Below are 23961 nucleotides of genomic sequence, written 5' to 3'. Positions count from 1 at the left end.
AAGGAACATCAGTACCACAATAGTAAAAAAGAGAAGGAGGGAAAAGAAAAAAAAAAAAGGCGGAGGGCGGGAGGGGGAAGGCATTGGCTGTGGAGAGTGGGCCCTAAGCAAGGGGGAGGTTTGGGTGGTGGGTGGGGCCAATGCTCAGGACCCACAGGGCTGGAAAAGGCCCTGGGGGCTGTGGGGGATGGGGCTTAGGCTCAAGGAACTGAAGGGCCCCAGGCGTGCCCCCCACCCCTTGTCTCAGAGGGCAGGGGACCTCATCTGGGAGCCCAGCAGGCTTCCTGAGCTTGAGTGGGTGGGACAAACTCCCTCCTCTCCTCTTCTGCTCCTGTGGTCTGGGGTCTGGGAGGGCCCCTCCCGCCTATGTCTCCCAATCTCCCCGGCCTCCCTCCTGTGCCCGCAGGACCAATGCAGCCAGGCAGGGGTGTGAAGTGGGGACCTTGTAGGGCAGGGGACTGGCCTGGGAGCTCAGGAGCCTCCCCGTGCCCAAGTGAGCAGGCCATTGCCCACCACTCCTCTCCCTCTCCTCCCCAAGGGCCCCTCCCACCTGCCACTCCTGATCTCCCCGGCCTCCCTCCTATGCCCCCAGGACCCACGCGGCCTGGTTGGGCTTTGGAGTTGGGGGAACCAGCTTGGGAGCTCAGCAGGCCCCCGGCCCGAGTGGGCCAGGTGATCGCCCTCTGCTCCTCTCCTGCTCTTCCCAGAGAGTCCCTCCCACCTGCCTCTCCTGATCTCCCCAGCCTCAGGGACGCCGGTCTTGTCTGGCCTCCACTTCTCCTCCCCCACCTCGGTTCCCCTACGTTCTACCAGTTCACTCTGGGGTTCCTCCTGTCTCCTTGAGGGTCAGAGTCCCCCAGCAGCAGCCAGCAGACACCTTAGTTGTAGGGAGACACTAACTCCGTGTCTTCCCACACTGCCATCTTGACTCCTCCCCTGATGTGTATCCTTTTAATGTGCTGTCAGATTCAGTTTGCTAGTATTTTGTTGAGGAGTTTTGCATATATATATATATATATATATATATATATATATATATTCATAAGAGTATTAGAGACTATAATTTTCCTGTGGTGTCTTTATCTTACTTTTGTATCAGAAATGCTGGCCTCACAAAATGAGTTAGGAAGTGTTCCCTCCTGTTCCCTTTTCTGGAAGAGTTTGAGGTGTTAATTCTTGTTTGTAGTGTTCTTCAAGTCTTTCTTCTTTTTTAATGTAGCTGTTTACTGCAACATAATTTCCTCTCAGCACTGCCCTTGCTGAATCCCATTAGTTTTGGTATGCTGTATCTTCATTTTCATTTGTCTTTAAGCTCTTTTAGCGTGTTTAAGACAGTTGTTTGACAATGTCTTTGTCTGATAATTCCAGTCTGACCTTCCTTGGGAACTGTTTTAGTCAATATATTTTATTCCTTTGAATGGTCCATACTTTCCTATTTCTTTGAATACCTTGTGATTTTTTTGTTGAAACTGGGCATTTTACTATTATGATATATTACCTGTGGAAATCAGATTTTCCCCTTCCCCAAGGTTTGACTTTTTTTTTTTTTTGAATTGTTGAAGGCTGTAGTGGTACATTTGTTTCATGAATTTACTCAACTGTTTTTCTAGAGGGCATATTCCTTGCCGTTGTAGTCACTGAAGACTGTTGCTTAACTTGTGTTCGGGTAGCATTTTGACAGAGATTTCCTTGAATACCAGGAGCCAAAGAGAGAGAAAGAGAGAGAGAAAACCTTTCCTAGTCTTTGCAGATTGGCTCTGTGTTAAGACTCTCCTTCAGCATTTAGCTTGGCTTGCACTGAGCCTAAGGTTAAGCCCAAAGTGAAAGATTATGGTCTTCTTAGGTAGTTTGTGAGCAAGCACCTTACCCTGGGCATGTGTGTGACTTTATCAATTCCCTGAAAATGTGAGTGAATTTTTTTTTTTAATTTATTTTTGGCTGTGTTGGGTCTTCGTTGCTGCACGTGGGCTGTCTCTAGTTGCGGTGAGTGGGGGCTACTCTTCGTTGCGGTGCGCGGGCTTCTCATTGGGGTGGCTTCTCTTGTGGAGCACGGGCTCTAGTTGCGTGGGCTTCAGTAGTTGTGGTACATGGGCTCAGTAATTGTGACTCGTAGGCTCTACAGCGCAGGCTCAGTAGTTGTGGTGCACAGGTTTAGTTGCTCCGTGGCATATGGGATCTTCCCAGACCAGGGCTCGAACCCATGTCCCCTGCATTGGCAGGCGGATTCTTAACCACTGCCCCACCAGGGAAGCCCAATGTGAGTGATTTTGAGTGTTCTAACTTTACAAGGAAACTCTCTCTCTAGCTTTTCATCCTAGGCATTAGGCAGTCTGTTATCCCAGGCAGCTGTGGGTTGTTGGTTAGCCTTACAATGTCTTCAAGCAGTGCCCTCAGCTTTTCCAGCCTGTAGGAGACCCAAGTTAGGAAAAACAAGAGCCAAGCACCTTATATTAGTCCTTCAGGTAGCTCCCAGACAGGTTTAGAACAGACATACACAATCATTTGCGAATAAAATATGCTCTGCTCCCTTCAGAACTAAGGACCAGGATCCCACATTGGAAATGGGGACTGCAGTTTTCATGACTATTGCCAGGCTGGGGGGGTCGTGGGGCAAGGGAAAGTAAAATCACCGCAAAACTTTCCTAGTTTTTAAGTTTCCTTTTTCTTGATATCAGCGATTGCTTGATTGCTGTAAACTTTTGACTGTTTTACAGAGTTCTAACAAAGCTCTTACAGTTTGCTTGTTTTTCAATGTTTCTGTCAGGGGAGCTTGGAGCTTCCTACTCTGTCATTTTGCTGATGTCACTTCTCTTTTCGGGTTTTAAACTATTAAGGACTTAGATGTGAAAGTGACTTTTATGTCAAGCCACATCAGAATTAGAGCTGTTGAATAAAAGTGACTTTTGAATGAGTTTATGTCAAAGTAGTGTCCTAGAACTTACTGTTTTTTTTCCCCTATATTAGGCCTTCTCATTTCATGGATGTGTCATTACGTAGCTTCTCCCTTTGTTGTGACCTGTTAAGCCGGGTTTGCCACACAGCAGTAACTTACTGTAAGGATGCTTTAGAAAGTCATCTTCATGTTATTGTTGGTACACTTATACCCCTTGTGGATGATCAGATGGAGGTTCAGGAACAGGTAATTTCCCAAATCATATTCAAAATGATATTTGAAATACACTGATAAAGTATTGTTGGAAGGAGCCGAGGGTTTATGTTTACTTGGTGTAATCAGTAATTTTAGTGGAAATATTCTTTGAAAAATGGTGGGGAAAACATTCTCAGTGAATTAATCCTTGTAATCATTTAATTACAGAGCACCCAGTAATTTTGATCTAATGAATAACCTGATTTCTATCTCTTACTTATGCTGAAGTATAGAGGTAGTCAAAACTAAGGATGTAGTTCACTCCACTATGATGATGTGTGAGGTATTACTTATATAAAATGTTTCAGTAATATTGACAACTGTATACCTCAGCGTCCATCCTGGAGTAAAGGCCTTACATATTTGTTGAATTATTTGAAAGCACAGAAACAGTAGTAGCTGGGTGCCTTAGAAGTGATTTTATCTGAACTAAGTAGAGTTTTTATCATTTATTACAGTGGGTTTGGTTGTTTTACTTTAAAATATAATTAATCCATTTCTCCTCTTGATTTTTTCTTTTTTAATTATGTTTAGGTATTGGACTTGTTGAAATACTTAGTGATTGATAACAAGGATAATGAAAATCTCTATATCACGATTAAACTTTTAGATCCTTTTCCTGACCATGTTGTCTTTAGGGATTTGCGTATTACTCAGCAGAAAATCAAATACAGTAGAGGACCCTTTTCACTTTTGGAGGTAATAATTATTCCATAATATTGCTATTTTGTATTAGACAGGTTAGTAGAACTTTTTGGAAACTAATGCTCTGAAAGTAAAAACCAATCTTTTTTAAAAATTGTGGTTAAAGAAAACATAACATGAAATCTATCCTCTTAACAGATAAAAAACTAAATCTTAATATATACTCTTGCATTGCAGTAAAAGTATAAATTCAAAATTTCTTGTTAAAGATCTGAATTTAAATATTGAAGAAATATGATATAAAATATGCTTGATTTTCATACACATAAGATTCATTAATATCTCAAAATTACCATCTGACCCTTTTTCGGACAATATAATGTTTGAATTATAGAAGATATGTAACTTTCTGAAGAGTTTTTCAAGTTTTAATCTTGTTTTAACCTTTATAAACTTCAAAACTATGTTCAGATAGATTTTTCTTTATAAATCTTATTATAATTTTAAAAGTATACTCTACATTTGACTATAATCAGTATGAAAATGTGGTTAAATATATTAAGATAAAACTAGAGTTGCAGTAGTAAATAAATAGAAATTTAAGCTTTTCCCTCTGAGTATGCTATAACAATCTTAAACTCTAGATACTGTATCATGAGAGAGTCTACTGCAATTTAAATGATTAAAACATTGTAGGATTTGAAGTGAAATAAGTAATTTATTTCTACCTTGTTTGGTAGTAACAGTGTTATGAGTCAGTATCTGTAGAAGGCTTAGACTAATTTAAAATAATTTTTAAGTTTTATTTTACAGACTCAGCCAATACATGTCAAAAGCAAGTTACATTTTTAGCTAATTTTCTCTTTTAGGAAATTAACCATTTTCTCTCAGTAAATGTTTATGATGCACTTCCATTGACAAGGCTTGAAGGATTGAAGGATCTTCGAAGACAACTAGAGCAACATAAAGATCAGATGATGGATCTTATGAGAGCATCTCAGGGTACTAATTTTAATGACTTGGGTTATTTGTACCCATTTCTTTTTGAAAGAATCTTTTATAAATTCTTGCTCTTGGTTTAATTGCCACAGATTTAGTTCATTTCAGACCCTCATCAGTTCTCATTTAGTTATGAAAGACTTCCTAAAGTGGTCTCCTTACCTTGAACTACTCACATTTTATCCATTCTCTGCACCTCTGCCAGAATGATTTCTCTAAGTCCAAATATAATCATGTTATTCTACTGCTTAAAAAATGTTAACAATTTGCTACTGCCTAAAAGAAAAATTTGAATTTCTTAGAGCAGGCATGCAAGGTAATTTGTCTCTGCCTACTACCCCAATTTATTTAAGTAAAAGAAATGTTATTTTTCATTTTATTTTAAACATCTTAGCCATGTATGTGTTTTGTGTGTATGTATATATGTGTGTGTTTTTAAAAATTATTTATTTATTTATTTATTTATTTTTGGCTGTGTTGGGTCTTCGTTTCTGTGCGAGGGCTTTCTCTAGTTGCGGCAAGCGGGGGCCACTCTTTTTTTTTTTTTCCACACACACACACTATTTTATTTTTACAAGAGATAAATAGACTGACACCAAGCATTGTACATGGATGACCACAACAAAAGCAACAATGATTGCCATTACCAAACATGAAACACACTCATACTATGTCATAATATTGACATTCAGTTCAGTAATCCTCCACTGTAACAGCTCCTTTACTTTGCAGTGAAAATTGATTTGTATATTCTTTGCCTCTGGGTCCTTGTGGGATTTTTTCTTTTTTTTAAATTCAAACAGAAAGTCACAAAAATTATACTCATCCTCATCAGTTCACTCAGTCCCATGTAATTAATTTTTTTTTCACCTTGATCTTTTGTTAGCACCTTTATGAGCTCATCAGTTTTTCATTAGAGTTCTGAAAATGCTTATTCATTCAGTTCAGCAGTACAGTCAGTTACCAGAAACCTGTACTTGTCAGAGTCTTTTCCATGAATTTCCTGAAGATGAAACCCTTTTATAGGAACATATTTGCAAAAGCATCAGAGTACACCCAGAACTGTCTGTAAATGACAAAAGACTTAAAAATGACCACGGTTAAAGATTTGATGAAAGTTCATAATAATGCAGTTGACAAGAAAATTAGTTATTTCTGAGATATACATTTTAAAGTAATAACTAGGATTATGACTTATAACATTATACCAGAACATATAAGATTTTTAGAAATTTCATGTAATGTCTGAAACATTTATATTAACATATTTCCATACAAATAACCCAATGAAAGTTTAGTATTAGTTGTTTTGTTTGTTTGTTTGTTTATACTGCAGGTTCTTATTAGTCATCAATTTTATACACATCAGTGTATACATGTCAATCCCAATCGTCCAATTCAGCACACCACCATCCCCACCCCACCGCAGTTTCCCCCCCTTGGTGTCCATATGTCTGTTCTCTACATCTGTGTCTCAACTTCTGCCCTGCAAACAGGCTCATCTGTACCATTTTTCTAGGTTCCACATACATGCGTTAATATACGATATTTGTTTTTCTCTTTCTGACTTACTTCACTCTGTATGACAGTCTCTAGATCCATGCACGTCTCAACAAATGACTCAATTTCGTTCCTTTTTATGGCTGAGTAATATTCCATTGTATATATGTACCACAACTTCTTTATCCATTCGTCTGTTGATGGGCATTTAGGTTGCTTCCATGACCTGGCTATTGTAAATAGTGCTGCATTGAACATTCGGGTGCATGTGTCTTTTTGAATTACGGTTTTCTCTGGGTATATGCCCAGTAGTGGGATTGCTGGGTCATATGGTAATTCTATTTTTAGTTTTTTAAGGAACCTCCGTACTGTTCTCCATAGTGGCTGTATCAATTTACATTCCCACCAACAGTGCAAGAGGGTTCCCTTTTCTCCACACCCTCTCCAGCATTTGTTGTTTGTAGATTTTCTGATGATGCCCATTCTAACTGGTGTGAGGTGATACCTCACTGTAGTTTTGATTTGCATTTCTCTAATAATTAGTAATGTTGAGCATCTTCTCATGTGCTTCGTGGCCGTCTGTATGTCTTCTTTGGAGAAATGTCTATTTAGGTCTTCTGCCCATTTTTGGATTGGGCTGTTTGTTTCTTTAATATAGAGCTGAATGAGCTGTTTATATATTTTGGAGATTAATCCTTTGTCCGTTGATTTGTTTGCAAATATTTTCTCCCATTCTGAGGGTTGTCTTTTTGTCTTGTTTATGGTTTCCTTTGCTGTGCAAAAGCTTTTAAGTTTCATTAGGTCCCATTTGTTTATTTTTGTTTTTATTTCCATTACTCTAGGAGGTGGATCAAAAAAGATCTTGCTGTGATTGATGTCAAAGAGTGTTCTTCCTATGTTTTCCTCTAAGAGTTTTATAGTGTCCAGTCTTACATTTAGGTCTCTAATCCATTTTGAGTTTATTTTTGTGTATGGTGTTAGGGAGTATTCTAATTTCATTCTTTTACATGTAGCTGTCCAGTTTTCCCAGCACCACTTATTGAAGAGACTGTCTTTTCTCCATTGTATATCTTTGCCTCCTTTGTCATAGATTAGTTGACCATAGGTGCGTGGGTTTATCTCTGGGCTTTCTATCTTGTTCCATTGATCTATATTTCTGTTTTGTGCCAGTACCATATTGTCTTGATGACTGTAGCTTTGTAGTATAGTCTGAAGTCAGGGAGTCTGATTCCTCCAGCTCCGTTTTTTTCCCTCAAGACTGCTTTGGCTCTTCGGGGTCTTTTGTGTCTCCATACAAATTTTAAGATGATTTGTTCTAGCTCCGTAAAAAATGCCATTGGTAATTTGATAGGGATGTCATTGAATCTGTAGATTGCTTTGGGTAGTATAGTCATTTTCACAATGTTGATTCTTCCAATCCAAGAACATGGTATATCTCTCCATCTGTTGGTATCATCTTTAATTTCTTTCATCCGTGTCTTATAGTTCTCTGCATACAGGTCTTTTGTCTCCCTAGGTAGGTTTATTCCTAGGTATTTTATTCTTTTTGTTGCAATGGTAAATGGGAGTGTTTCCATAATTTCTCTTTCAGATTTTTCATCATTAGTGTATAGGAATGCAAGAGATTTCTGTGCATTAATTTTGTATCCTGCAACTTTACCATATTCATTAATTAGCTCTAGCAGTTTTCTGGTGGCAGTTTTAGGATTCTCTATGTATAGTATCATGTCATCTGCAAACAGTGACAGTTTTACTTCTTCTTTTCCAATTTGTATTCCTTTTATTTCTTTTTCTTCTCTGATTGCCGTGGCTAGGACTTCCAGAACTATGTTGAATAATAGTGGTGAGAGTGGACATCCTTGTCTCGTTCCTGATCTTAGAGGAAATGCTTCCAGTTTTTCACCATTGAGAATGATGTTTGTTGTGGGTTTGTCATATATGGCCTTTATTATGTTGAGGTAGGTTCCCTCTATGCCCACTTTCTGGAGAGTTTTTATCATAAATGGGTGTTGAATTTTGTCAAAAGCTTTTTCTGCATCTATTGAGATGATCATATGGTTTTTATTCTTCAATTTGTTAATATGGTGTATCACATTGATTGATTTGCGTATATTGAAGAATCCTTGCATCCCTGGGATAAATCCCACTTGATCGTGGTGTATGATCCTTTTAATGTGTTGTTGGATTCTGTTTGCTAGTATTTTGTTGAGGATTTTTGCATCTGTATTCATCAGTGATATTGGTCTGTAATTTTCTTTTTTTGTAGTGTCTTTGTTTGGTTTTGGTATCAGGGTGATGGTGGCCTCATAGAATGAGTTTGGGAGTGTTCCTTCCTCTGCAATTTTTTTGGAAGAGTTTGAGAAGGATAGGTGTTAGCTATTCTCTAAATGTTTGATAGAATTCACCTGTGAAGCCATCTGGTCCTGGACTTTTGTTTGTTGGAAGATTTTTAATCACAGTTTCAATTTCATTACTTGTGATTGGTCTGTTCATATTTTCTGTTTCTTCCTGGTTCAGTCTTGGAAGGTTATACTTTTCTAAGAATTTGTCCATTTCTTCCAGGTTGTCCATTTTATTGGCATAAAGTTGCTTGTAGTAGTCTCTTAGGATGCTTTGTATTTCTGCGGTGTCTGTTGTAACTTCTCCTTTTTCATTTCTGATTTTATTGATTTGAGTCCTCTCCCTCTTTTTCTTGATGAGTCTGGCTAATGGCTTATCAATTTTGTTTATCTTCTCAAAGAACCAGCTTTTAGTTTTATTGATCTTTGCTATTGTTTTCTTTGTTTCTATTTCATTTATTTCCGCTCTGATCTTTATGATTTCTTTCCTTCTGCTAACTTTGCGTTTTGTTTGTTCTTCTTTCTCTAGTTTCTTTAGGTGTAAGGTTAGATTGTTTACTTGAGATTTTTCTTGTTTCTTTAGGTAGGCTTGTATAGCTATAAACTTCCCTCTTAGAACTGCTTTTGCTGCATCCCATAGGTTTTGGGTGGGGGCCACTCTTCATCGCGGTCTGGGGGCCTCTCACTATCGCGGCCTCTCTTGTTGGGGAGCATAGACTCCAGACGCACAGGCTCAGTAGTTGTGGCTCACGGGCCCAGTTGCTCCGCAGCATGTGGGATCTTCCCGGACCAGGGCTCGAACCTGTGTCCCCTGCGTTGGCAGGCGGATTCTCAACCACTGCACCACCAGGGAAGCCCTATGTGTGGGTTTTGTATATATACACATATTTATTTGTGTTTCTAGGTTTTTTGGTTTTTTTTTTTTTTTACTTAAAACATCCATTTTATGTTGATTTGATTTGAGTTTAGGTTATTATAGTACTGCACTTGGTGGAAACTCTTTCTGCTTATGTTTTGATTTACATCTTCCTGTGCTCTTTATCTTCATGTTTCTATTGTGATATTTTTATCCTCAGTACTTTTAAAAATTAATTTTGTTTTGACCATCCGAAATCTGAGTTTCTAGTATATTTGTTCTTGAGATAGATATATATATATATAAAACACGAACCCCTCTTTCTATTTCCTGTTTTTGTGTGTGTGTTGGTATTTTATTGATCCAGACCAATATAGCCAGTAGATGTTTATAGCTATTTAAATTTAAATGAATTAAAATTCAATAAAATATAAAGTTCAATTTCTTTGTTGTATTAGCACATGTCAAGTTCTCTGTAGTAACATGTGGCTTGTGGCTGTCATTGGACAGCACAGATTATAGACCATTTTCATCATTGCAGAAAGTTCTGTTGGACATTGCTGGTGTATTCTATATGCAAGAGGCTAAAAAACCAAGCATGCTCCCAAGGTTCCTTCTAGTTTAATGTTGAATGATTATGTGTTTCTAACTGTGATTTTGCTAAGGTATTGATTTCTCTGCACAATTTAAGACATTTTTCTCTCTCTGTCTGCCAAATATTGCTGATCAGTTTTACATGATTCTCTTTAAGAAGAAAGTTCAGATACATTCATTCACCTCATATTTTTGAAATGCTCACAATTTAAATTCTTTTTTAAAAACTTTGTACAAGTTTTCTAGTCACACAATTTAATATATGAGCATGGTATAAAGAAAAGTGTTGTCTTCACTGTAGCTTAAACTAATTTTTTCAAAACTGCTTCTAGATAACCCTCCAGATGGTGTAATGGTGAAGCTAGTTGTCAGCTTGTTGCAGTTATCCAAGATGGCAGTAAACCACACTGGTGAAAGAGAAGTTTTAGGTAAACTATTTTGCTGAATGAATATGAGGTTTTTTGTTTGAATGGTCATCTTCATAGCATTTTATTTATTTTTATTTTTTTATTTATTTATGGCTGTGTTGGGTCTTCGTTTCTGTGCGAGGGCTTTCTCTAGTTGTGGCAAGTGGGGACCACTCTTCATCGCGGTGCGCAGGCCTCTCACTGTCGCGACCTCTCTCGTTGTGGAGCACAGGCTCCAGACGCGCAGGCTCAGCAATTGTGGCTCACGGGCCCAGTTGCTCTGAGGCATGTGGGATCTTCCCAGACCAGGACTCGAACCCGTGTCCCCTGCATTGGCAGGCAGATTCCCAACCACTGCGCCACCAGGGAAGCCCCATAGCATTTTAAAAACCAGTAAAAGTTTGTTATTTGGAATATTGGGGAAATGTGAGATGCTTGTTATATTTCTGTTTAGTTCAAGTCTCCCTAAGCAGCCCTCCTTTCATGTTTTCCTCCCTTAGACATTCATATAAAGTAAAAAGTTAGTGATTAACACATGTACATAACTATTAATTTGAAAATGTCTTGTGAATATTTAGGAAAGTCAGAAAAACCTGTTTGTAGCATTAAGTTGCAAATAAATTGACTTCTGATACATTTTATAGATATAACTGACTGGTACTTAATATCTTTTTTATATAACAGAAAGAATGACGACTTGGAGGGCTATATTAAGTTCAGATATTAAAACCATATTCAAGTCCTTTTCTGCCACCATTTGGGGGTAACCTAATGTAAGATAAATAGCCAACATCATGCCTGGTATAGGTGTTTTAGATTTGGTGATCACAGGATGGAAAAATCACATGATTCAAGTCAGCTTGAAGTTGTCATGAAATAATTACTTCAAATAAGAAAAGTGGGAGAAATAAGAGATGCTTCAGAGATTCTACTGTCTTTCAACAGAGTCTTCCTTAACTTCTCAGTGGAGGTCTAGTGTCTAGGGTACTTCTTTCCTTGTAAATTTTTTATTGAAATATATCTTACATATAGAAAAGTCGTAAGTATATAACTTGAAGAATTTTTTGCAAAGAGAACACACCTGTGCATCTAGTAACCAGACCAAGAAACAGAACCTTATCAGTACTCTAGAACTTTCCTTTGACCAAGGAATTTACCCTTTGTCCATAGTAGCACTGCTTCTGGGGACAAATGTAACTTGCTACAGGAGGCCTAAGTGGCTTTCCTGCATAGCATAAAATCTTAGTGATTTGTACCCACAGCTAATGTCATATTTAATGGTGAAAGACTGAGTGTCTTCCTCAGATCAGGAATGAGACAAAGTTGCCCACTGCTATTCACCATTATACTGGAAGTTATAGCCAGAGCAATTGAACAAAAACTGGAAAACAAAGAAGTAAACACTATCTCTATTCACAGATGACATTACTGTATATATATATAGGAAGTCCCAGAAAATCTTTAGGAAAGTTACTATAAGAGAGGTAATAAATGAATTCAGCCAAGTTGCAGGATACAAGATCAACACACAAAATTCATTTGTGTTTCTGTACACCAGAAATGAACAATCTAAAATGGAAATTCCATTCCATTTACAATTCCATTTATAATAACATTTAAGAGAATTAAATACCTGGGATAATTTTAGTTAAGGAGGTGAAAGACTTGTACACATTCTGTTTTTTAGAAGTAAGACACTAAGTACAGCCCACACTCAAGGGAAGAATTAGGCTCCACCTTTTGAAAGGAGGACTATCAAATAATTTTTTAACATGTTTTATTAAATTCCATCATGACTGGGAAAGAACATGAGGGGGCCCTCTGGCATCTTGAAAACATCTGTCTTCATCTGGGTAGTGATAATACAGGTGGGAAAAAAAATGTGTGTTCCTGCATGTATGTGTGTGTGTGTGTGTGTGTGTGTGAATTTTCACTGAACTGAGTATTTAAGATTTGTGGTCTTTATGTAATACCCCCCAGAAAATTGATACTTGCATACAGCTGCTATATTTAGACTTTCCTTAAAAACTATTTTCTACTAGTTAATCTAGCTCTTGGATATGATTTTATAGGGGAAAATATTGCCGACATGGATGATACGTGAAGGAAATGATACAGTATTTTGTAGCTTCTTTAATCTATTCAGCATCTTTGAGAAAACACTTAAATCTTAAAGGATGACAAAACATATTTTTGAAATTAGAAAATTTCTGTTTTATGTATGATCTTTTAGCTATAACTTTACTGAAATGGAATTTCTATATATAGAGGCTGTTGGAAGCTGCTTGGGAGAAGTGGGTCCTATAGATTTCTCTACAATAGCCATACAATGTAGTAAAGATACATCTTATACCAAGGCCCTTGAGTTATTTAAAGATAAAGAACTTCAGTGGACCTTCATAATGCTGACCTACCTGAATAATACACTGGTGGAAGATTGGTGAGTATTTAATGATACCTTGTACCTGATAGCACTTAATCTGACATTCATAATTGATACCTCATATGAATTAGCATTTCCAATAACTAAAGCATTCTCCTTATAGTTGCCATACTTTCAGTCTTAAATATTTAATGAATATCATTGTATTTTTATTAATTCACATAATTACTAAAACCCTACTACTATATGCCAGGTAACTTGATATAGTGATAGATATACCAGACAAGGTCCATGTTAAATTTTAGTGAGAGTAGACTAGACAAACAATATGAAAACTACCAAGTGGTTCCACACAAAACATTAAGATAGGGGAACGTAAATGGGGATATTTTGTGCACTTGTCAGAATCAAAGGTGCCACTCTCCTCCTGGCTAGACATTTTGATCCTTTTAAAATAAGTCATAGAGCAGAAATTTTTTAACTCCAAAAGTCTTAAGCTAATCAGGGATTTTTCTTTTGCCTATTAATGCATAGAATGCAAAACAAAATTGCAACAAATAGTATAATTTCAGCTTGCTGATTATGAGATTACTTTTTCTCTGTCTTCCACTCCCCATTTATCTATCTATTTATTTGCAGTTATCTATTTATTATTTACAGATCCTTGAACAATGTGGGAGTTGGGATGCTGACCCTTTGCTCAGTGGAAAATTCGTGTATAATTATAGTTGGCCCTCCGTATCCGTGGTTCTGCATCCGAGGAGTCAACCAACTGCAGATTGTGTAGTACTGTAGTATTTACTGTTGAAAAAAATCCATGTATAAGTGGACCTGTACAGTTCAAATCCTCGTTGTTCAAGGGCCAGATGTATTTATTTTGATATATTTGAGCACCTTATCACCACCATTTTTGGAGACTGGGTTCAAAGGATTTTTGCCCACAATTGGGCATCTTTCTAAGTAAATGGGTATTTTGCATCCGTTTCCCTATAATACCCCCCGCTTCTCTTGGGGAATAAATGATTGGCAATAATGTCTACCTGCTCTGTTTTCATTGTTGATTTAATGGACATGTATATTTCACTCTTTTGTTGTTGTTGTTACAGTAAAAAGGCTAGTGTGATTTCCTTCCCAACTTTTTATTATAAAAATTTTCAAGCATACAGCAAAATTGAAAGAATTTTACAGTAAATACCCATATACTCACCACCTAGATTCTTCCTAGATCCTACTATTATTATCCTTGCTGTATCACATTTAGCCATCCTTCTATCCATTTATTAATCTATCTCATTTTTAAAAATGTATTTCAAATTATATCTAGCACAGCTTTTGAAGAGATTTTCCACAGAAAATTTGCAAGCATTAAGTGTTTCATTTGTTACACAGTAGTTTGCAATTGGTTTTTCTGAAGAAGGTGCACAGAAATATTAGTGTGACTTAAACTTGAGAACCACAGGGATAGGTACAATTTGTTTTTCATGCCTTTTTTGTAAGAGGAAAAAAATCATTACATGTTTGAGGGGCCTCAGGTATACAAAGGGAATGTTGACCAAGGAATTCCCAGAATCATGGAAGGCTTCTCTGAGGAAGTGTCATCTAGCTGATCTGAGTGATCAGGAATCAGCTAGAAGTTGATTAGGGATAAAATATTGCAGACAGGGAATAGCTAGAATGGAAATAAGCTTCATGTGTTTGAGGATCAGAAAAAGCCTGGTGTGGAAGAAGATGGTATGAAATGAAATTAGAAATGTAGGACTAATTCCGATTAAAAAATTTGGATTTTATTTGAAACATATAAGGAAGCCATGGAGTTTTAACCAGAGTAGTGCCATGATGCAACTTGCATTTTTACTCTGACAGATATGGCAAATGGCTTGTGATAGGGCAAAAATGGAAACAGAAAGCTGATTATGAAACTATTGCAGTAGTCCAGAGGAGAAATCATGGTGACTTGGATAAGGTTGGCGGTAATGGAGATGAGATGGAACACGGATGGAACTAGGGTATGTTTTTAACATAGAGGCAGCAGGACGTGCTGATGAATTGGATGTGGAGGAGTGAGGGAAAGAAAGAGGAATGAGAGATGAATCCAAGTTTAGGGTTTATGCTTCTATGTCTTAAATTGAGACATAGAATTAAGCCTTTACTTGACAGCTCGTCATCATTTATAGTATCAGGCTTTATGACATTTTTTGTCAGCTGTCATATTTTCAGTACTCTTGTATTGCAGCCCTCCTTTACCTAATTCTTTGCAAAAGAGAAGGACGTTTAATTTTTTATTAGAGGTTTTAGATGCCTTACCTAATGATTTCAACTAGCTTCTGGTCAGAATAAGTACATACTTACTGTTTGTTTAAAATTGTTCTAGACAATAATTTTATCATTTGTAGGGAAATTCCATCCTGTGTTACCCCAAATTATTTGTACCTTTTAGAGAAAATGGTATCAAAATATTTTTTTCTTCGGTGAATTAGTTTTCTGTCATTCTTATTACTCATTCTTATTAGTCAATGTTATTCTCAAGTATTTCTTTTTATGAATTTTTAATTTTTAGTAGTCAATATAAACTTTATTATAGTGAATGAAGGGAATTGCTGTTACAGTGATGAGTAACTCGTGTTTACTCAAGGAATATTAAAAATCCTTTGATAATTTTTGCTTTGATGTTATAGAATTTTATAGATGTAAAATTTCCTAATAAATGTAAACATTTCCTAATATAAATTTAAAATTTTAGATTTTAATTTTTTCATTGGGAGCTGCTTAACATTCATCAAGATTAATAGTTGATATACTTTGTGACATTTGAATTATATGTGTTTTTCAGTGTCAAAGTGCGATCAGCAGCTGTTACCTGTTTGAAAAGCATTTTAGCCACAAAAACTGGACAAAGTTTCTGGGAGATTTATAAGATGACAAATGATCCCATGCTGATCTATCTACAGCCTTTTCGAACATCAAGAAAAAAGGTCTCAAATAATGAATGTTTATTGAATATCCACTATATCTAGAACAGTTCTGTTTGCTGTGGGATATGAATATCATATTGCTTAATTACACTAACATTTAACCTTTCTTGGAAATAATTCTAGCTGTACTTTTTGAATCCAAGGGGTTTGTATTTTTAGTTATGGCAGTGTGGAAAAGCTGAGATAGGTAGCCTAAAGAAATGATGGTTGATTTTGGGGGATAGGAGGAGTTCTTTTTTATTTTTTATTTATTTTTTAAATAGATCTTTATTGGAGTATAATTGCTTCACAATACTGTGTTAGTTTCTGTTGTACAGCAAAGCAAATCAGCCAAATGCATACACATGTCCCCATATTCCCTGGTAGGAGGAGTTCTTAATGACAGGCTTTTTTTCCTTAGGAGTAGAAAACCCTTGCTTTGATCCCATGAAAGCCATTTATAGATATTGTGATCAACAAGCAAGTGTTTATTTCCATAGCAAGTTAAAGTATCACAACCCTCTCGTGAAATTTAAGATGGCCTATAGATTTCTCCCTTTTCCATGTTGATATCATAACAAGGTTCCACTGAAAGTACTCTGTGAAAGATACTTAAGAACTCTTACTTCTCCTTTATTTTGTTTAATATTTTCTTTTCATAAAGCAACTGAGAAATATGCTGTTAAGTTTTCACCTTTTAACTTCAGCGCTTACACCTATCATTGAAATGATACTTTTAATGTATCGTAATATAATTTTGGTCTCAGTGAAATTATTGACAATATAAGCTATTAATAAAACTAATAGTATAACCTGTAAAACACTGTAGTTTTAACATTTTAAAATTTCATTTCATTCCAAAATCAACTCTGTATGGTAGATTTGGACTGGATTCATACATGAGACAGATGAGGCAGAGAGTCTGTGATTTGTTTAACATACCACTAGTGAGCTGAGAGTAGAAGTTAAGTTTCCTGCTGTTTAGATCAGTAATTTTTTACCAGATGACTCTGCCTCTCATAAACATAAATGTATTTTAATTTTAAAAGGTAACTGATGCCTCAAGGTTTAGTTTTAAGCATATTTAGTTTTATTTGGAAACAGATTTGTTTATGCCTAGGTATTTGTTTGGCATAGGAAAGGTAAAATGTATTTCTGTACCTTATTTATGTTTTCTCATCACTTTTTTCTAGTTTTTAGAAGTACCTAGATTTGACAAAGAAAGCCCTTTAGAAGACTTGGATAATACAAGCCTGTGGATTCCTCAAACTGAAAATCATGACATTTGGTTAAAGACACTGACTTGTGCTTTTTTGAATAGTGGAGGCACAAAAAGTGAAGTTCTTCGGTTATTAAAGCCAATGTGTGAGGTAAGAAGATTAATTAGTCTGACTTATTCCCTTTCTAACTTTGTTTTTTTCATTTGAGCTTTCTCATAATAATTTTCTTTGATGGTCTCATTCCATTTCACTTTTGTGTGAATGTTCATGGCCTGTATATAAAAAGAGTGCTTTGTACTGCAGATCATCTTCATGCAACGTCACCTATACTCAGCTGTTGTGAATCCATCCAACAGGGCGTCTTTATTTAGCCACAACTTTATGCAGTAGGTTTCAGCTGTGGGGTAGCTACATATTGGATGCTGTGTTAGTTTCTGCTGTAGAGCAAAGTGAATCAGTTACATATATACATATATCCTCTCTGTTTTAGATTCTTTTCCCATATAGGTCATTACAAAGTATTAAGAAGATTTCCCTGTGTTATACAGTAGGCCCTTACTAGTTATCTATTTTATATATAATAGTGTGTGTATGTCAATCCCAGTCTCCCAATTTATGCCCCCCTCACTGTCCCCCCTGGTAACCATAAGTTTGTTTTCTACATCTGTGACTCTATTTCTGTTTTGTAAATAAAACCATTTGTACCATATTATTAGATTCCACATATAAGTGATATATGATATTTGTCTTTCTCTGACTTACTTCACTCAACATGACAATCTCTAGGTCCATCCATGTTGCTACAAATGGCATTATTTCGTTCTTTTTTATGGCTGAGTAATATTCCATTGTATATATGTACCACATCTTTTTTATCCATTCCTCTGTTGATGGAAATTTAGGTTACTTCCATGTCCTGGCTATTGTAAATAATGCTGTAGTGAACATTGGGGTACATGAATTGTTTTGGATTATGGTTTTCTCTGGATATATGCCCAGGAGTGGGATTGCCGAATCATATGGTAGCTCTATTTTTAGTTTTTTAAGGAATCTCCATACTGTTCTCCATAGTGGTTTTACCAATTTACATTCCCACCAGTAGTGTAGGAGGGTTCCCTTTTCTCCACATCCTCTCCAGCACTTACTGTTTGTACATTTTTTGATGATGGCCATTCTGACTGGCTGAGGTGATACCTCATTGTAGTTTTAATTTGCATTTTTCTAATAATTAGTGATGTTCAGCATCTTTTCATATGCTTTTTGGCCATCTGTATGTCTTCTTTGGAGAAATGTCTATTTTGATATTCTGCTCATTTTTTTGATTGAGTTGTTTGTTTTTTTGATATTGAGCTGTATGGCCTCTTTGTATATTTTGGAGCATAATCCCTTGTCTGTTGCTTCATTTGCAAATATTTTCTCCCATTCTGTGGGTTGTGTTTTCATTTGTTTATGGTTTCCTTTGCTGTGCAAAAGCTAAAAGTTTAATTAGGTCCCATTTGTTTATTTTTGTGTTTATTTTCATTGCTCTAGGAGGTGGATCAAAAAAGATCTTGCTGTGATTTGTCTGAGAGTGTTCTGCCTGTGTTTTCCTCTAAGAGTTTTATAGTATCTGGCCTTACATTTAGGTCTTTAATCCATTTTGAGTTTATTTTTGTGTATGATGTTAGAGAGTGTTTTAATTTCATTCTTTTACATGTAGCTGTCCAGTTTTCCCAGCACCACTTATTGAAGAGACTGTCTTTTCTCCACTGTATATCCTTGCCTCCCTTGTCATAGATTAGGTGACCATAGGTGTGTGGGTTTATATCTGGACTTTCTATCCTGTTCCAGTGATCTATATTTCTGTTTTTGTGCCAGTACCATGCTATTTTGATTACTGTAGCTTTGTAGTTTCATCTGAAGTCAGGGAGCCTGATTTCTCCAGCTCTGTTTTTCATTCTCAAGATTGCTTTGGTTCTTTGTGGTCTTTTGTGTTTCCATACAAATCGTAAAATTCTTTGTTCTAATTCTGTGAAAAATGCTGTTGGTAATTGGATAGGGATTGCACTGAATCTGTAGATTGCTTTTGGTAGTATAGTCATTTTGACAATATTGATTCTTCCAATCCAAGAGCATGGTATATCTCTCCATCTGTTTGTGTCATACTTGATTTCTTTCATCAGTGTCTTATAGTTTTCTGAGTACAGGTCTTTTGCCTCCTTAGGTAGGTTTATTCCTAGGTGTTTTGTTCTTTTTGATGTGATGGTGAATGGGATTGTTTCCTTGATTTTTCTTTCTGATCTTTCATCGTTAGTGTATAGGAATGCAAGAGATTTCTGTGTATTAATTTTGTATCCTGCAACTTTACCAAATTCATTGATTAGCTCTAGTAGTTTTCTGATAGCATCTTTAGGGTTTTCTATTATAGTATAGTAGTATCATGTCATCTGCAAACAGTGACAGTTTTACTTCTTCTTTTCCAATTTGGATTCCTTTTATTTCTTTTTCCTCTCTGATTGCCGTGGCTAGAACTTCCAATACTGTGTTGAATAAGAGTGGTGAGAGTGGACATCCTTGTCTTGTTCCTGATCTTAAAGGAAATGCTTTCAGTTTTTCACCATTGAGCAAGATGTTTGCTGTGGGTTTGTCGTATATGCCCTTTATTATGTTGAGGCAGGTTCCCTCTGTGCTCAAATTCTGGAGAGTTTTTATCCTAAATGGGTGTTGCATTTTGTCGAAAGCTTTTTCTGCGTGAATTCTGTGACATGCTTTCTTGAGTGAGAAAAGAGGTGTGGTTGCAGTTAGCATTGCTTTTTTATTTTGGGGGGTACACTACCATTTATTTCATTAGCGAGTAATGGTACCTGCCAAGGTCAAACAAAAAGTTTATACGCTTTTATCAGTGTATCATCTAAAACAGCACAATGTGATGATGCTCTAAGACTTTAAAAGCTAACCGAATTTATAATACTGTCAAGCATGATTCAACAGAAATATGAAAACAAAATACCTGACTAGTTAAACATCTACCAATTAAAAATAACTGATAAAAGAAGTGAATATTTCGGTAAAGTACCCTATTGAAAGCAGTTTGTAAAGCAGTCTTTGTTTCTACAAAAAAAAATGTTAACAGTGAATAAATCATCACGCTCTCTGCAGTACTACACTGCATTCGTAGCAGTTCAGAGGACTTATTCCCTCAGCTGCTGCAAGTGCTACCAGCTGAGAACACCCTTCAGAATTGCCTTGATAATAGGGAGTTGCTTCACCCCAAATCATACCCTCTTCCCAGGGCAACCTGCATTCAATGACTGGTTGACCTTAGAGTATAAAAGCTCTGTACCATTACCACAACTCAAGACGGCTCTGAAGGTCCACCTCAGCTTCTGAGCTCCCCACAGCGTTGGTGGAGACCTTTGTTGCTGCTGCACCACACCCCAACTTTTCCCTCACTCCAGTCCTGCTTCTTCCTTCCCTTCCTTCTACAGACATTGATCCCAAGAGCACTCCCTAGTAAACCTTCTGCACTGCATGCTGATCCTGCCTCTGTCTGGCATACTGGCATAGAGTTAAGCACCCTAACATGTGTTTGATATAATAAATACATCTTCTGAAAAAAAAAAAAATTTGAGTGATACCCTGGATACACACACAACTCATTTCTCATTAGTGAATAAACCTAAGATTTTTTAAACACTTTTTTTTTTAAATAAATTTATTTTTGGCTGCGTTGGGTCTTCGTTGCTGCGCACGGGCCCTCTCCAGCTGTGGTGAGCGGGGGCCACTCTTGGTTGCGGCGCACGGGCTTCTCATTGTGGTGGACTCTCCCTTTGCGGAGCACGGGCTCCAGGCGCGTGGGCTTCAGCAGCTGTGGCTCGTGGGCTCCAGAGCAAAGGCTCAGTAGTTGTGGCACACAGGGTTAGTTGCTCCGCGGCATGTGGGATCCTCCCGGACCAGGGCTCGAACCCGTGTCCCCTGCATTGGCAGGCGGACTCTTAACCACTGTGCCACCAGGGAAGCCCCTAAGATTTTTATAACGTTCTGACTTTGGGCCAGAAGATAAAATGTTCCAAATATACATTCACACACACACACACACACACACACACACACACACACACACACACACACACACACACACACACACACACACACTTCTTAGTTACTTAACTTCTGTATTTCCAAAACTGGCTTTTTGATTTGTCTTTAGTTTGAAAGGGAAAAAGTGTACAATTGATAATCAATAATCTGTTTCATGTGTGTGGTATATGATGAATACATGAAGATGATGTCTTGGCAGTTGAGTACTGTTTTAATGTACCACATATATTAAAGTAGTTTTTTATACTTTGGAGTATACCACAAATAAGTACCCTAATTTTATGCCCAGAAATTGGGGTTTATTAAAAAGTAAACATTTTAACATGACTGTTGTAGCTCTTCACTGAATGTAGAAAATGTTCAAAAATCAAATTTTCAGCTTTTCTCTTAAAGTTTGATCCCCATTTTCCCTTTTATCAAATTAGAAAACTGCTTCTGTTATTAGTAACACTTTTAAACTGTGAAATTTTTTTTACAGTAGTGACATAATAATTTCATTTGTCAACAATGTCCTATTTTATTATATGCAAGTGGCCTAGACTGAAAATGAACAATTGCAGTGTAATGTATAGGTTTGATTTAGATATTTTAAGTTAGTTTGATTTTTTTTTTAAACACTACCTGCTACACATGTTTTTTGTATGTTTTTTAGTAGTACATGGAGTTCATGACAGATTCATCTGTCATTTTTTTAAAAAGGTTAATATGTCAGTAACAGGGAATGAAAATTTTAAGTAAAATATTTTTACTGAAAACTATTGACTGGATGTATTTGTATATTCTAGGTGAAAACTGACTTTTGTCAGACTGTGCTTCCATACTTGATTCATGACATTTTAATCCAAGATATAACTGAATCATGGAGAAATCTGCTTTCTACACACATTCAGGGATTTTTCACTAACTGTTTCAGACACTGCTCAGAAACAAGCCGATCCACAACTCCTGCAAATTTGGATTCAGGTATTCTGTTAAATTTCTCAAATTTATACTGTTAATGTCTCAGTTCTAGGGAAAGATAGCTTGTTTGAATCCCATCAAGGCCCTTGTAGGCTTAATTCCATAACCTCTAAACATCTATTCTCTTATCTGTATAATGGAGATAAAAGTTGTAGCAAGTTTTCAATGAGATAATGTATGTAAAACAACTAAGATAATACTTGATGCATAGTAACCCTTCAGTAAACATTGACTACTATTAATGGAGCAAGTAATTGAGCATTCAGTCTGTGTCAAGCACCGTGCTTGGCACTGGCAGTAAGGATGTGAGCAAGACATAACCCTACATTCTAGTAATTGAAACAGCAGACAAATAAATGCAACCACATATTATAGGTACTGTGCTGGAGATATGATGGAATTTTATATTAGAGCTATGGCCAACTCATTTTTTAAAAGCAACCTTTTTTTTTTAATTAAAAAATCATATTTATTGTGGGAAATACAGAAAAATTGGCATAAATTCAACAAATTAAATCACCCATAATTCTGTCATCTAGGATAACTACAATTAACATTTGGTATATATACATCAGTTTTTTAAAACAAAAATTGGATTATGCTTTACTTACTTTTATAACCTACTTTCCTTCCATGCTATATAAGAAGTATTTCCCATGCTAAGAGCTTATTGCAGGAAAAATTCAATGAGGAATTGGGTACACATAATACATATATACATAGTTGAAGGCCAGATTTTTTCATCGTGGGTCAGATTTTCAAACCTAAATTTGAAAAAAGGAAAATATTTACAGATTTGTAATGTTAACTTACTGTCTTTAATATTGATACATAATACTAATGTATTTTACGTACAAACATAAAGCTAGGTACAAATTCACTTACTGTACTTCAAGACCAGCATAATTATAAGAATAGTATTGAGTTAATGTGATATTTCGCCACAACTAAATTATTCTTCCCAACCTTGACTATGGTTCCAGTCGCTTTGACATAGGTTGTGATTACTCAATTCTCCCAATTACTTCCTTTTACTTTCACTAACACAGCCTTTATATGACATGACCGTGTTGCCATTTAAACTTTACTTTGCTCTGTTTTATTATTTATGTATGTTCCTTTTTATTGGCTAACAGCAGTTACAAATCTTCTGTTGGAAATAATATAATTATTAAACATAAACATGGATGCCCATTCTGTGGTCCTACTAGATTATAAGTTGGTCATGTAAATAATTCAAAATATGCTTATATGAATTTTCTTTAGGCCATTGAAATGAAAATCCTAAAATAAAAATTCTCAGAGACTTGGCAAACTATCCAGCCTATATCTCCTATTCTTAATTTGAGAAATACAGATATAAGTGATTCACAGTTACCAGTAAGCATTTAAACTTTAATATTATGTAATTTGAAGTAATAGTAAAAACAATTTTATAACATGCCAAGTTTGATATAATTGCTGCTTATGATAACCTGATAATCTGTTATCATGAACATAGCTAAGACTTTTTATTTGTTTATCATTTGTACATACATATTTATGCTACAGCCTCTCAAAGGCAAAATCAGCCAGTTTTATTTTATGTCTGTGTAGAGTACCAATATTTTTATTGCCTTAAATGAAAATTTAAACTTCACATGTCAAATCTATTATTGAAAAGGAAAGTAAATATAGATTCCTATCAAATTAAATGGTTTCTTTTCTGATGTCTGTAAGTCTCACTAACTTCACTTGAATGTGCCACGTGCATCTCAAATTCAACTGTCCGAAGGTAAAATTATTATCTTCACCTCCTTCCCCAGCCTACTTCTTTTAATGTGTACCTCTTCAATGAATGGCATGCAGTTGTCCAAGCCAGAAACATTTCTCACATCTC

At 36.3% G+C, this 23961-nt stretch overlaps 1 protein-coding gene across 4 annotated transcripts in view; it reads left to right on the top strand.

The window, feature by feature from the left end:
* ATM (ATM serine/threonine kinase) overlaps positions 1-23961 on the top strand; it is a 141929-nt gene that overhangs the window by 62722 nt on the left and 55246 nt on the right. For all 4 annotated transcript variants that reach the window (XR_009009172.1, XM_007172986.2, XM_057552161.1 and 1 more), the window contains 8 exons: positions 2965-3139; positions 3683-3847; positions 4663-4795; positions 10414-10509; positions 12757-12928; positions 15702-15843; positions 17016-17192; positions 21908-22085. Coding sequence is in view for 3 of the 4 variants with exons in the window: in XM_007172986.2 (XP_007173048.2) it covers positions 2965-3139; positions 3683-3847; positions 4663-4795; positions 10414-10509; positions 12757-12928; positions 15702-15843; positions 17016-17192; positions 21908-22085 (1238 nt within the window). In the remaining variant the exon portion in view is untranslated. The remainder of the gene's footprint in view (positions 1-2964; positions 3140-3682; positions 3848-4662; positions 4796-10413; positions 10510-12756; positions 12929-15701; positions 15844-17015; positions 17193-21907; positions 22086-23961) is intronic.

This window comes from Balaenoptera acutorostrata, chromosome 9 (assembly GCF_949987535.1).
Source record: "Balaenoptera acutorostrata chromosome 9, mBalAcu1.1, whole genome shotgun sequence".
NCBI classification, from domain to species: domain Eukaryota; kingdom Metazoa; phylum Chordata; class Mammalia; order Artiodactyla; family Balaenopteridae; genus Balaenoptera; species Balaenoptera acutorostrata.
Note: the sequence above shows the minus strand (reverse complement) of the source record. Positions and strands in the feature narration are given on the sequence as shown.